The 15,841-nt window shown below is 35.9% G+C and overlaps 1 protein-coding gene across 1 annotated transcript; it reads left to right on the top strand.

The window, feature by feature from the left end:
* Nucleotides 1-392: 392 nt before the first annotated feature.
* LOC128206525 (calmodulin-A-like) lies at nucleotides 393-15,782 on the top strand. The gene is made up of 6 exons (XM_052909065.1): nucleotides 393-565; nucleotides 4,149-4,188; nucleotides 5,261-5,404; nucleotides 8,447-8,563; nucleotides 9,416-9,529; nucleotides 13,239-15,782. The coding sequence occupies exons 1-6, from the start codon at nucleotides 563-565 to the stop codon at nucleotides 13,265-13,267; spliced, it is 447 nt and encodes a 148-aa protein (XP_052765025.1). The 5' UTR covers nucleotides 393-562; the 3' UTR covers nucleotides 13,268-15,782.
* Nucleotides 15,783-15,841: the final 59 nt, after the last annotated feature.

The following is a 15,841-nucleotide window of genomic DNA, read 5'->3' as shown; positions in this document are numbered from 1 at the left end:
TATAAATATTATCGAATCTAATTGTTAAACGGTTCGACTGTCTTCAAAAAAAAAGGCACTAAATTTTAAGAAAAAATATACCTAGTTAACCTTGAGAGTTAAATTGAATATAAAGTAGGCATCAGCTGTCACCCCCCTTACCTTTCAGCTTTTATAGCAGATTTGGACGTTTTGTATTTTTCATTTTTGGAAACGAAGTGTAGGCCCGGGCCTACCGTGCCTATTGGAGCTACGCCGATGTACAAAATTGTCCGTGTTTGAGTGTCTTCGATATAAACAAGCAATAACACTACATGTATAAATCATAAGGTCATAAAGAATTCTGATATATCGAATTCATTGTATGATATATGAGACTTTCGTCATAATTTCCACTGAGGTTTACAGGAAGATATAGCATTATTCGGTAACCATAGCACAGCCTCAAACTGGAGACGAACTGTATACATACGACCAATAGATGACACGCTTATTTGGTTTATAAATAAACGTGGTTTTCAATTGCTTTATACATTTTATACAATTCGTGTCTTCCGGATTTATTAGGGATAATATTGCTAAAATGGTATGTTTACAACTTTGTAAATGTGTGTATATGCATGTAATTAGTATTGGATAATCACATGTATGCCTTGTTTCATAAAATGATGTGTCAGTTTATTATCTTTTATCCTTTTTTTCTTGTTTGATGTTCAATACTTGTAAAGTGTGCAGTATGCAACATGCTTTGGACATTTTTTTAAAAGTTTACATTATATTCGAAGTATTCATTTAAATTATACTTTGTATATAAACTCTTATTTTCCATTAGTCATAGGTTATAAAGGGTTGTTGACTCTGCATCCATTATTAAACCACTTCAAACACTCACTGTTTATTAAGCATTAGCTGTGTCATATTTTATACATGTATGTCAAGTATCTGTACATTAGTGACGACGAGTGAACATTATATATACAGTTCAGATATACTCCCAATAACAAGCTATTATTTATCTATGCTAATTTGGATAAAACAGCTATGAGGAAATCTGAATATATATAATGTTATTTTTTTGCAAACTTTCAAGATACGAAGAAGGGGAAAGAGAGAGAAATTGTTTTTTCCTGTTATCGTATAAGCATTTCTTAGGGTGTTTAACCAAGCTTTTGTATTCAATGCATCTTATCAGGGGTGTAATACCCATTCTGAATTTAGTTCACGCTGAAAACATACTTTTTTGAGAAAAAACTAATACAAAAGATAATCATGTTTATCTTAGAGGAGTTTCGTCGCCAAAGCGAGTTGAATGCATTCTATTTACTGCACATTTTGGTTGTTATAACCTATTCAACACGCATATCATCAAGTTTTTGTCACATTATATTTTTTTTTATTTCAGTCCATTAAATATTCATTCTTTTGAACGATCAGCAATAATGTGTTAAACCCACACTCCATTGCGTACAGAACACTCCTTCATTTTCATACCGAAAACAAGTGGTGCAAATTTTAAGGGTATTTGTACCCGAAGATGCAAACTTTTTAGGGTTTTGTTTGTTGCGTACCGAGTACCACCCTGAGTCCCGATTACCCCTCTTAAAATCCCGTAAATAAAGCGTACCAAAGGAAGAGTTTCATGATTCTTTAAAGCTGCACTCTCACAGATTTATTTTGTCTTAGAATGAGCTAATCTTTGCGTAAATGTCTGAGAATCAGTGATATAAGACTGCTAATTAAGGATCAGATCGCAGTATTTCATATTTACGTTCGAAAATTTATGTTTAATGCCGAATAAACATTATTTTCTTATAGCGTTAGTAACGCCTTTAGCCGCAAAACTTCAATTTTCGAACGTAAAAATTCAAAATTGCGATTTGATCTTTTGTCACCTGTCTTATATCACTGATTTCCAGATATTGTGGTATTGTTGGCTCTTCCCAAGACAAAAATAAAGAAAAGTTGTCAAAACAATCAATCTGTGAGAGTGCAGCTTTAAAAAACTCACATGTATTAATATGAAACTGACCTGAACCCCATGAGTAATTGAAACAATCAAACATCCAGACAGCATCCATGCATTAAGGAAACATGAAACACCTTGTTGTATTTCACTCACCTGTCAAACTCAAGGGGATGAGAAGTTGATTAGGTTTAAGTTTAAGATATATTTATCAACTACATGTTTTCACCTAAAGCAATTGTAAATATTGAAGTTATAGGCACTCGTCCAGAAGTTTTATGTTAGCAAGGACTTTTAAAACGTTATTGAAGTCTAGTTATTTTGTTTATATTTTTGAACAAACTTCAAACAACAATTGTTAATTACTCATTTGAACAGAATGTTGAAAATCGAAGCCGAAAACAAGTCAATTATCAATGACGTCACCTACGTTTTAAGCAAAATGGCGATTTTTGTCTCATTTTCAAACATGTATTACTAATACATTGATGGAAATTTCGCTAATGTTTTTATCATTTAAGAAAGCATTATCTGATTTTCTTCACATTTCACACCAGTTGTTCTTTTCTTCTGATGTCAGACCTGATAAAACGATAAAGCTGCACTCACGCAGATTGACCGTTTTCACATTTTTTTAAATATTTTTTTTTGTCTTGAAATGAACCAAATTTTGCGTAAATGTCTGGAAACCAATAAAATAAGTCTGCTGACAAAGATCAGATCAAAGTTTTTCAAATTTACGTTCATGAATTGGTGTTTTATTGCTAAAAGCGTTACTTACGCCTTAATACAAATTGAAGTTTCTCAAACAATCGAGATAATATATGTTCTATTGTGAGTTTTCTTATATGACTGAATTGAAGGCATTGATACCAAAATCAGCTGATTCTGAGACAAAAACTAAAAAATGTAAAAACTGTCGATCTGTGACTGTGCAGCTTTAATGTTTAAACATACATGTAGTGTGTATAAAGTTCACATACACCTACGCACCATAATGGTAACGATGCAGTAGGGCTGAATTAGTGTCCTGTTCTACTAACATACAAGTATCATACAACACAGATTCAAGATTCAAGAATTATTTACAAAATATCCTAAAGGCTATGGCCAGTGTCTACAAATTCATATAAAAAAGAATATTCAGATCATTTAATGTGTATATTTTGAAGATCACATGAGGATGAATTTCATTGTATATTTATATGTCCATGTTAGTCCGATGTTAAACTACTGAGTAAACTAGCATTGTATATTAATGACGCTCTTGTTATTAGAAATAATTTGTTAAATGTTGAAAGATAAATGTTATTAAAGTTCAGCCTCCAATTTTTACTACAAATAGTATCTTCACTGTTGTTTTATAAAAAATTGAAACAGCATATATGTATTAACCATTTACCATTACATGTTATATATACACGTTGACACTATATATATAAAAAATTGTATGTATATGAAGACGATGTACATTGTACAAGTCTGAATAAAATTTCTGTTCTATTCTATATTACCTATTAATTTATTGCTTGGATAAGTAGTTTAATGATAGCTACAAGCGTTATTTTCTTTGATGACTCATTGTTATATTTAACAAATATTTGTAACTCCCCACATCGGAAAACCTATAAAAAGAATTAGATACTTTATTTTCATGTTAGAGCTGCACTCTCACAGATTGAACGTTTTGATAACTTTTTCGTCTTGGAACGAGCCAAGTTTTGCGAACGTCCATGGAAACCAGTCATGTAAGACTGCTGACAAAAAATAAGACCGCATATTTTTATATTTAAGTTAAAAAAATAATGTTTTATGCATTTTTCTTACACCGCTAGTAACGGTTTAGGCCATAAAACATTAATTTTCAAACGGAAATATGAAAATCTACGATCTGATTTTTGGTCAGCAATCTTATATCATTGGTTTACACATATTTATGCAAAAAACTGCTCTTTCCAAGACAAAAAATAAAAATGTTGTAAAAATGTATATCTGTGAGAGTGCAGCTTTAAACAGTATTAGATAGAACCAAATTGTAAAAAAGCATGTTCCAATGCCGAATATGTTTCCAGAAGCTGTTTGATGTTTGTTCATAAACGTTTTAAAATTCGTTGCCAGTATAATCTAAGTGAGAGTGTCCCTTTAAGGCCTACAATTCACGAAGGAATTATAATGTAATTATATATTTCCCTTCATTATTTTTCAGACAGCCCAATGTGATCACCTTACGGAGGAACAGATAAAAGGTACCGTATATTACTTAATACGTTCACAGTACCGTATATTACTTAATACGTTCACAGCCTTGGTATTAATGTTCTGGTCTCCCCGGACCATTGAATAGTTCTTCTGTGAAAAAGTCGCCCCAATTTTCGTTCACAACGTTGTTTTATGCCCTGGCCCCAAAGTCCATTAACTTTAGAGAGCTTTGTTAAAAGTCGCACCACATTACGTTCTCTTCTCCCCTTCCCCCTCCCCCCGGTTATTTAATTACAAAATCTGTACAAATCCCCCAAGCCCGTGTTGGCCTCCCCTGACCATTACAATTCTGAAAATATTTTCTGTTAAAGCTGCACTCTCACAGATATACCATTTTTACAACTTTTTTTTATTTTTTTGTCTTAAAATTTTTGCGTAAATATCTGCAAACCAATGATATAAGATTGCAGACAAAAAAAATCAGGTCGTAGATTTTCATATTTCCATTCGAAAATTAATGTTTTATGGCTTTAACCGTTACTAACGGTTTAAGAAAAATGCATAAAATATCAATTTTTGAAATAAAATTTAAAATGCGATCTAATTTTTTGTCATTAGTCTTATATAACTGGTTTCCATAGATTTTCGCAACTTTTTATTTTTTTTGTCATGGACCGAGCCAATTTTTGCGAAAATCCATGGAAACCAGTTATATAAGACTGCTGACAAAAATAGATCGCAGATTTTTATATTTAAGTTAAAAAAAATTGCTCTTTACAAGACAAAACATAAACAAGTTGTAAAAATGGTATTTCTGTGAGAGTGCAGCTTTTATATTCCAAAAAGGATCGAAAACAATTGAAAGAAATGTGCATACAACAAGGTATTTCTACCTTATGGGACTAAAGTAGATCACAGTAAATATTTTAGCATGCGTCTTATAAAATCGTATAAGGTGGCGTTATTTCAAGATGTTTATGGTGGTTTCTATCTCTCTCTATACAGAAGTCAGCGGAGCATTCTAAGTTTGTTTCTATTTATTTAATTGAGCGCATCGTTCCAAGTTTGTTTCTATTTAAATAATAAATTGGACAGTTCTAAGCTTTTTTCTATTTATAGAATTTAGGGAGGCATTCGACATGTTCGATAAAGACGGAGATGGCCAAATCACGACGACCGAGCTCGGAGCGGTGATGAAGGCACTCGGTCAGACACCGACAGAAGACGAACTGAAGGACATGATCAATGAGATGGATGCTAACGGTAGGGGGTGGTTACACTACTCAACTCTTATATAATATACACTTAAAAATGCACTCTTACTCCCAAATACGATTTACCTCAATTAATACAATTGTTTAATATACCAAAAAGAATGACTGAATGTCGAAAACTACGGTTCTTAAGAAGGATAGCGAGTTCAATTTGAAAGAAAGGTGCAGAAAACACGGTATTTCTACCTTATGAGACGATAGAAGATCACAGGAAATATTTTAGCACTCACCAATCATGTAATATTTATGTGTTTTTAGCTATTAAATACAAGGTTACAATCTTGTGATCATTAATACTTTCCATAAATGCATTATTTAGTAAGTAGTTAAAGGTTCATCACTAAAAATTAGTTTTGTTATACAGGTGTATGTATTGATTTTGAATAAGAGTGTCACTTTAAAGAAACTATTACTTAGGCTTTTGCTTGGGGACGGACGTTAACAGTATTGCTAGCACTATGATGGATTTACATATCAATAACCGTTATGTATCTCATGTTGGTATTTAGAGCTTCAAGGCAATAACTCAAACATCTCCTGTAAAAGGTATAATTACCAAATATTTACTTATCATGGCATGAAAAAGTCATTGACATACCACGACAAAAACCATTGACATATCACGACAAAACCATTGACATACCATGATAAAGCCATTGACATTCCATGGCAAAGCCATTGACATACCACGACAAAACCATTGACATACCACGACAAAACCATTGGCATACCATGATAAAACCATTGACATACCAGGACAAAACCATTGACATTCCATGGAAAAGCCATTGACATACCATGACAAAACAATTGACATACCACGACAAACCATTGACATACCACTACAAAACCATTGACATTCCATGCCAAAACCATTGACATACCAGGACAAAACCATTGACATACCATGACAAAACCATTGACATTCCATGGAAAAGCCATTGACATACCACGACAAAACAATTGACATACCACGACAAAACCATTGACATACCACGACAAAACCATTGGCATACCACGACAAAACCATTGACATACCATGACAAAACCATTGACATACCACGACAAAACCATTGGCATACCATGACAAAACCATTGACATACCAGGACAAAACCATTGACATACCATGACAAAACCATTGACATACCACGACAAAACCATTGGCATACCACGACAAAAACATTGACATTCCACGACAAAAACATTGACATTCTATGACTAAACCCTACAAATGCTACTTCAAAACCATACACGTTCCTCCAACCCCTCGCTAACTATTGAGTATGATTGTGAACACTCACTCTATGTCAAGTGATTGTTCAATTATTCATACTCATAATTCCGAAGTAATTGAAAATAATCATTTCTGCAACCGATACGAGGCACCGATCAATCATAAAGTCATAACTGATGTACAAATTATCGCGCGACCGAGGTAAATTGCCTCGGATTCTGGTCTACTGAGAGTTGAGAGTTGGTAACCATAGTATTCCTTGTTCCGAGTTATTATTATGAAAGTTCCTAGCCATGATCGAAGTCATTTCTCTCGAGTATCAATATATTATGTTCATTAGCTACGAAGGTATTTGGTTTCGTGCCTCACTGGTCAGTTACGCGTAGTAGTCACATCAATTTCAAACGACTTTTTGAATGAGTATGTAAATATTTTAGAACCCCACGCAACTTCAAAGCAGCTATCATACAGCCAACTGATTTTAAGTACAAAGTCAAGTTATTTTCAAAGCCTGCATTGCGTTCAGATAAGGCAAAGTAAGTTACGATAACCTTACGTTTACGACTTGGTTTCCCGTTTAAATGTATGTACGCTCTGCGATAAACAGGGATACAAAATAATACTGCTTGTAATCGTGAGGGCTGCGTATCGCGGTCGACGCTCACGTCACGCATAAACGCTTAAGCTATTACTCATGAACAATTAAAGGACAATTGACGTAAAGAATTCCTTGTTACACACTTGTATTCAATATTGCAATACACACATGTTTAGCAGATTTCATAACTCTGGCAGAAAGCAAAGTTGAGTTACGGCCCTTGATTGATAGAAAAACGAACAAGCTGTCTTTAAGTCTTTATTTTAGATAATGTCACAATTAATGCATTTGATCTGATGTTCACTAATTAGATGTTCACCATTTAAGGCAACACTGCTTTAGACAAAGCTTAAACAATTATATACGTGCCTAGTTATAAAACTCATTTCTCCCACCCCAGATAAGTACTGTATACAAATGTATCAACATATTTGACCATGCTTGAAATCATTATCTTGTCGACGGGCAAAGATTTTAAAAGTACCCGTACGTAAACGATGCATTAAAATTCATTTTCTATATTTTGTTAATAAATACGCATCTACCATGGCCGCTCGTGTAATATAGGTTCACCCCAACCCTGGCCCAGGGTGTTCGGAGGACACTCATAAACCTCGTTAACCTATTTTCCGTAAAAACACCCTTCGCTCGGGTTAGGTTGAACCTATACTCTGTAAAAAACACCCTACGCTCGGGTTAAGATGAACCTATAATCCCGACCATGGGAGATACTAATAATCGTGTGAAAAGTGTAATTTTACCATCGCCTTTACCCGAGAAACACATTCACCTTTACCTAAAATAACCATAGTTGAATAGTGAAATGCACATTTCTTATCTTTATTATCTTCTGATCAATGCGTTTATACTATTGGTATTCCAAAGTCGACTATAACCAGTTTGCCACCATAGTAGAAAAAAACATGCATTTTTCAGGCAATTGTATACTTTTCAGGCAATTGTATACTTTTTCAGGCAAATGTATGTATATTTTTCAGGCAATTGTATACTCTTGCAGGCAATTGTATACTTTTCACGCAATTGTAAACTTTTCAGGCAATTACATACTTTTTAAGGCAAATGTATGTATTTTTCAGGCAATTGTATACCCGTTCAGGTAATTGTTTACATTTTCAGGCAATTGTATACTTTTCAGGGAATTGTATATTTTTTTCAGGCAAATATATGTATTTTTCAGGCAACGGTACAATTGATTTTTCGGAGTTTCTCAAGTCAATGGGTAGAAAGGTCGACGAGGAAGAGCTGAGGGCCGCCTTCAAGCATTTCGATAAAGACGGAAATGGCCAAATACAAGGTAAGTAAATTACAGTCAAACCTCATTGGCTCGAACCTCCAGGCACCGGTGAAAATACCTCGAGCCTCGAACCATTCGAGCCAAGCAGTATAAAGAAATCGGTTCTTAACATCTAGTTCGAGCCGACTTGGAATTCGAGCCTAGCGAGTTCGAGCCATTGGGGTTCGACTGTGGCAGATGGTTGGTAAATGTCTGAAGATGGAGAGGTTAAATATTGTTTGAGGAAATGATGGCCGTGTTTGCAACTGATCCAATCATAGAAAGACTAGATCTCATGGATTAAAACTATTGTTCTCTTACCGTCATTTTTTCTCAAATTTGAGGATATATTATGCACACTGCTTTTACCGTAAGACATTGACTGAAAAACCAGTAGCATATTAATGTGTGTTCCACTTATTTATATAGCAGTTCAAAACTTAGAACCAGTTACTTCATTTTTTATTTGTAATGATGGCAAACGTTGGTACTCAGGGTGAGAAATCACGTGCTTTTAGATGGGTTCTCATATGGGTCAAAATTTCAACTTGACGGAATTTTGTAAAACGACGCAACGCTGAAATTTTGGCCAAGAATTTCATCGTTATATACAAGCAAATCTAAAAGATTTCACATGTGTAGAAGCAGAAGTAGAGCATACGTAGTAGTCTTTTATAGGCTAAGAAATATTTTCTTTTTTTCTGTCAAAAAAGTTATTTAGAAATTAACGTCACTTGCTTGTTTATTTACATCGGTTGTGACCCGTGGTGATCCATGTGAGAACCCCTCTGAAGTCACGTGGTTCCTCACCCTGGTACCGGTTTATTCAAATAGATGGATTGGTCATAACTTTTCTTGAATACTTCTATGTAGCGAGCGAGTTGAAGACAGCTATGGAGAGCCTTGGCGAAAAACTGTCGGATGAACAAATTGAAGCTATGATCCAGTCGTGTGACTTGGATAAGGACGGGATGGTCAGTTATGAGGGTGAGTGACCACTGGTTATTTTACTATATACGTTCGAATGACCACTGCGAGCGTGACTTGGATGGGGACGGTTAGGTCAGTTATGATGGTGAGTGACCACTGTTTTTTTTACTTAATACATGTGAATGACGACTGTGAGTGTGACTTGGATGGGGACGGGATGGTCAGTTATGATGGTAAGTGACCACTGGTTATTTTACTATATACATGTGAATGACGACTGCGAGTGTGACTTGGATGGGGACGGGATGGTCAGTTATGATGGTAAGTGACCACTGGTTATTTTACTATATACATGTGAATGACGACTGCGAGTGTGACTTGGATGGGGACGGGATGGTCAGTTATGAGGGTGAGTGACCACTGGTTATTTTACTATATACATGTGAATGACGACTGCGAGTGTGACTTGGATGGGGACGGGATGGTCAGTTATGAGGGTAAGTGACCACTGGTTATTTTACTATATACATGTGAATGACGACTGCGAGTGTGACTTGGATGGGGACGGGATGGTCAGTTATGAGGGTGAGTGACCACTGGTTATTTTACTATATACATGTGAATGACGACTGCGAGTGTGACTTGGATGGGGACGGGATGGTCAGTTATGAGGGTGAGTGACCACTGGTTATTTTACTATATACATGTGAATGACGACTGCGAGTGTGACTTGGATGGGGACGGGATGGTCAGTTATGAGGGTGAGTGACCACTGGTTATTTTACTATATACATGTGAATGACGACTGCGAGTGTGACTTGGATGGGGACGGGATGGTCAGTTATGAGGGTAAGTGACCACTGGTTATTTTACTATATACATGTGAATGACGACTGCGAGTGTGACTTGGATGGGGACGGGATGGTCAGTTATGAGGGTGAGTGACCACTGGTTATTTTACTATATACATGTGAATGACGACTGCGAGTGTGACTTGGATGGGGACGGGATGGTCAGTTATGAGGGTGAGTGACCACTGGTTATTTTACTATATACATGTGAATGACGACTGTGAGTGTGACTTGGATGGGCACGGGATGGTCAGTTATGATGGTAAGTGACCACTGGTTATTTTACTATATACATGTGAATGACGACTGCGAGTGTGACTTGGATGGGGACGGGATGGTCAGTTATGAGGGTAAGTGACCACTGGTTATTTTACTATATACATGTGAATGACGACTGCGAGTGTGACTTGGATGGGGACGGGATGGTCAGTTATGATGGTAAGTGACCACTGGTTATTTTACTATATACATGTGAATGACGACTGCGAGTGTGACTTGGATGGGGACGGGATGGTCAGTTATGAGGGTGAGTGACCACTGGTTATTTTACTATATACATGTGAATGACGACTGCGAGTGTGACTTGGATGGGGACGGGATGGTCAGTTATGATGGTAAGTGACCACTGGTTATTTTACTATATACATGTGAATGACCACTGCGAGTGTGACTTGGATGGGGACAGGATGGTCAGTTATGAGGGTGAGTGACCACTGCTTATTTTACTATATAGTATATACATGTGAATGACCACTGCGAGTGTGACTTGGATGGGGACAGGATGGTCAGTTATGATGGTGAGTGACCACTGCTTATTTTACTATATACATGTGAATGACCACTGCGAGTGTGGCTTGGATGAGGACGGGATGGTCAGTTATGATGGTGAGAACTTATACATGTAGGTGAGTGATTGCTATCAAAGGTTAACAAAGGTACCGAGCCACGGGAAACCATGTCAGAAATGTGTGACCTATATAGGGACGAAATGGTCAGTTATAGTGATGAGTGAAAAACGTATACATCAAACGTATACATCAAAGTGAGTAATTTTAGCCAGGGTTACCGGTTGCAAGCATCAGAGGGACGGTCGGTGGAATTACCGAAATTCTGGTAAATACCCAAATCCCCTTTCATTTTCATCATGTACATGAACGTGCGTGATTCCCGTCTGGTCCGCACATTGAGTATTGCTTTGGTGGACACGGGGTGGTCAGTGATGATTGCGAATGACCAATCGTCAGTGATCAGGTGACACCGTACGTGAAGGCAAGTACCCATTCTTTTGACCAATGGTTGCGTCCCATGGACAGACACGGGATGGCAAGGAGCGAGACAAATCGGCCCCTTACCAAATCGGCCAAAACGTCTCCGTAATCAGGGGCCAAAATGTCTACAGGGTGGGGCCGAGTTGGTAAGGGGCCGAAAATGTAACCGTTTCATATAGAGGCCGATTTAGTGAGGGCCGATGTGTCTGGTAGCCTGATGGCAAGCCATGATGGTGAGTGACCAATGCAGCTGGACAGTTGACCATTTACACAGATATGTGTGATTCACGTTGGGTCTAGAAACTGGGAGTGTAACCTGGACCAGACGTGATAAGTTATGATGGCGAGTGGCAACTGGTCGGTTGACCCTGTTCAAGTAGGAAGTGGCCATACCTGAGACAATGGGGATGAGATCTGGATCGTGACGAAATCGTCACTTGTAATAGTGACCAGTGGCAATACAACCATACGGGTCAGTGATCAGCATTGACAAATGGCAAGAGAAGGTCATTGTTCAATGAATTGACACCTATGAAAATAATCATACAAACTGCTGTGAACCATTGGGTTTACAATATAATTAGTTATAATTGTCATATTGGAGATTATAGAGACACTTACCCCTTTGACCATAATCGGACTACCCTCTTGCTAAACACTAGCTACATGTACACACCAATTCTCTTTACCATACCATTGCAACATTATTGCTAAACCAGTTAAGTTTATCATAGTATGTCTTCATTAAATGCATAGCCACATCATTGTTTCACTATACTCTGGCTACATTTTAGCTTCTTCCAGTCATTTTACTATATTCTGGCTACAATGTAGCGTTACTAATGGCTACATTGTACCTATATACAATCATTTTACTATGTTTTTGGCTATGTTGTAGCTACATATTTAACCATGTTCTGGCTACTTTGTAGCTATATAAAGTCATTTGTCCATGTTCTAAATAAGGTCATTTTGCCATGTTCTGGCTACACCGTAGCTACATTAAGTCATTTTACCATGTTCTGGCTACACCATAGCTACATAAAGTCATTTTGCCATGTTCTGGCTACACCATAGCTACATAAAGTCATTTTACCATGTTCTGGCTACACTGTAGCCTCATAAAGTCATTTTACCATGTTCTGGCTACACCATAGCTACATAAAGTCATTTTACCATGTTCTGGCTACACCGTAATTACATAAAGTCATTTTACCATGTTCTGACTACACCGTAATTACATAAAGTCATTTTACCATGTTCTGGCTACACCATAGCTACATAAAGTCATTTTGCCATGTTCTGACTACACCGTAATTACATAAAGTCATTTTACCATGTTCTGGCTACACTATAGCCTCATACAGTCTATTTACTATGTTCTAGATACACTGTACTGGCTACACTGTAGCTACATGAAATCTATTTACCATGTTCTGGCTACATTTTATCTAGATAAAGTCTATTTTACCGTTTCCGTGTTGTGTTATAGCTAAAGGCTTAGATTGACATCGTTTTCTGCTTTACGAATCTATAATTACTGAAATAAGAGAACTCCAGTTATCTTTCAAAACAAAGATTTCCTCATGCTACTTATCATATTCTTGTCGTCAAAACAACAATAACATGAGGTTGTATTTTTTTCAGAATTCGTCAAGATGATGTCAACTGTGTAGAACTGGAATGTCGGTGATTCCCCAGTATAGGTGTTGATGAGTGACATTGAACAGCCATTTTGAATCTCCAGCTTCCTGATTGTTTCTGAACATTTGTTAATATAAAATATGGGATGAAATTGATCTGAACATTTTATATATTATATCAAATATGGAATGAAACTGTTCTGAACATTTTATTTAAAATATAAAATATGGGATAAAATTGTTATGAACATTTTATGTCACATGAGTTGAACATTTTTCTAATCATCTTTTATCAAGTACGGAATGGTAGACGTGACAATTGTGTTTCTTTATAGATTAATACTATTATGAATCTGCTGAGTTGATTTCAAATCAAGGTAGTGGAAGACGGGTAGAGATAAAAAAAAAAGCATAATTGAAAAAAAATATGTCCAAACGATATTTAAGGATACTTGTTACATGGTCCTATCTTCAAGCTCTCCAGCCATTCCTAGTTTTTCCTAGTTTTCCTAGGTTTTTTTTTTTTAAAGTGCTCCTATTTTTTTCTAAAATGCTCCTAGTATTCCTAGGTATTTATTTGCAGCATTATGTCTGAAAGTTTCAATTTTGTATTTCCATTGTGTTTTGAAGAGATGTTCAGCTGACTTGCTTATGCTACTGACAGTAGTGGTTTCGTGTCACTGATACATAGTTTGGCCTTCACTCATGGTGATTTAAGGTTGGACTATGCTGAAGTGACGCCAAACAGAAGCAAATTTACAGTCAGCTGAACACATAAATGTTAGGTAATTGGACATCTAAGCAGTAGTAAGGTAATACTTTATCTGATAATACCTCCTAGTTTTGTCTCAATATTCCTAGTTTTTTAGTTTTTCCTTGTTTTCTGCTTGAAAATTTCCTAGTTTTCTAATTTTTTCCCAGATGTATTGCTGGAGAGGCTGTATCCTGTCTTTGAAGGTTGTAAATAATATATCTTTTTTTTTTTTAAATATTACAATATCTATATTTATAATACACTATTCTTAAATCAACATTTAGTAAAATATTTTGATCGTATTTCATTTGATGTATGTTCTTCTTTGAAGTGATGTCAATGTCATACATAGTCGGTCACAGACTGTCCTAGTGGTAAAGCCAGTTGGCATATCAGTCAGAGATGGTAAAAAACATTTGAGAAACAATATACATTATATAATAGATAATATCCAAAAGCAATTTTTGGTTTCCCCTACGAGACAAAACCACACTCTCGCATTACATCGCGCCAATGAGAGTGATTAATGAAAGGTTATTATAACTTGTTTCCCAATCGTTGTAAAATAAATAAGTTTAAACTAAAACCATTTTTACCATCTCTGACTTATACTGCCTCCTATGGGTAATTCTGAGCTTGTAAGCTTGGTGGTGGACGCATTTTTGTAAAACTTGCCTTTAAACATTTACATTTATTGGTTTTCACTGTCGAACCTCATTGGGTCGAACTCCCAGGGACCGGCAAAAAACCTCGAGCCTCGAAAAATTCGAGCTAAGTGGGAATGCTTACCTTCAGTCTGAAGAAATCCGTCCTTTACATCTAGTTCTAGGAATTCCAGTCAATCGAGTTCGAGCCAACAAGTAAATCGAGCCAAGCGAGTTCGAGCCAACGGGGTCGACCGAAATTATCAGGTGTGATTGCCCCTGTATTTTTCATGGTAACATTAACCCTTTAACACTGCCGAGGAGGGGGGGGGGAGTTAAACTTCTAGTTAGTTCCAATATCAGTACCAAATTGCTGTAATAAACAGTGGCTATCAATTTAACATCGCTATTTTTACTGACCTTCTCATATTCTGGGACAACTGACAATTAATCCAGCATTTAGCCTCGAGTCAATATTTTCCATTGGCAAGGCAGACCATAATATACTTAACTGATTGACATTAAACTGTTCCCAAGTAGTAGGCAGTATTTCATGATTCTGGTAATTATCTTTATACTACGGTATTAATCAATGGCAATTAAAAGGCATATTCATGGCTTAATGTTCATAAACATTCTTTTGTTATATAATTGGTGTATTCTTATTTTTTCATTATTTATATATTTTTTGCATTTTGCATTCTTTGAATTTTAGGTACTTATGTATATTCTAATATTAACGTTCAATGACCGTTTCAGATTACCATTAAAATAACTTACTGTGAATATTATTGTTTTAGAACAGTAAATAGTGTTTGTGAATATTTTTCTCAAACAGAAGTGGTTATGTTTGTATATACTGTAAAACTTGTCATGTCAGTTACAAATATGTTTACGACAAATTTCAATAAATAGTCTAAAATGGCATTAAATCACAAAAAAAGATAAGTAATGTAAGTAAATTAAAAGAAGTTTGCCGTGTTTTTGTTTTGTAATTACTAGGCCAAATCGCTGTCTCTTGTCTTTGAAGTCGACATCACAAGAAAAAATGCATGAACCACTTCATTGTTGTGCATTAACTTTTTTCCTACAAGTTGCAATAAAACTAGTTACACAAATTTATTAGATAAAATAAAAAAGGTGAAATGTGTTTTATTTATTTATGCTTAATAATTTGTACATTGTACAGTGTATAAACTTTACATCGTA

Source organism: Mya arenaria, chromosome 10 (genome assembly GCF_026914265.1).
Source record: "Mya arenaria isolate MELC-2E11 chromosome 10, ASM2691426v1".
NCBI classification, from domain to species: Eukaryota; Metazoa; Mollusca; class Bivalvia; order Myida; family Myidae; genus Mya; species Mya arenaria.
Note: the sequence above shows the minus strand (reverse complement) of the source record. Positions and strands in the feature narration are given on the sequence as shown.

What these genes read in the sequence shown, in the direction of transcription:
- LOC128206525 (XM_052909065.1), top strand. An exon ending in TACGGAGGAACAGATAAAAG is followed by an intron (nt 4,189 to 5,260) that starts GTACCGTATATT and finishes TTCTATTTATAG; the next exon opens with AATTTAGGGAGGCATTCGAC. An exon ending in CAATGAGATGGATGCTAACG is followed by an intron (nt 5,405 to 8,446) that starts GTAGGGGGTGGT and finishes TGTATTTTTCAG; the next exon opens with GCAACGGTACAATTGATTTT.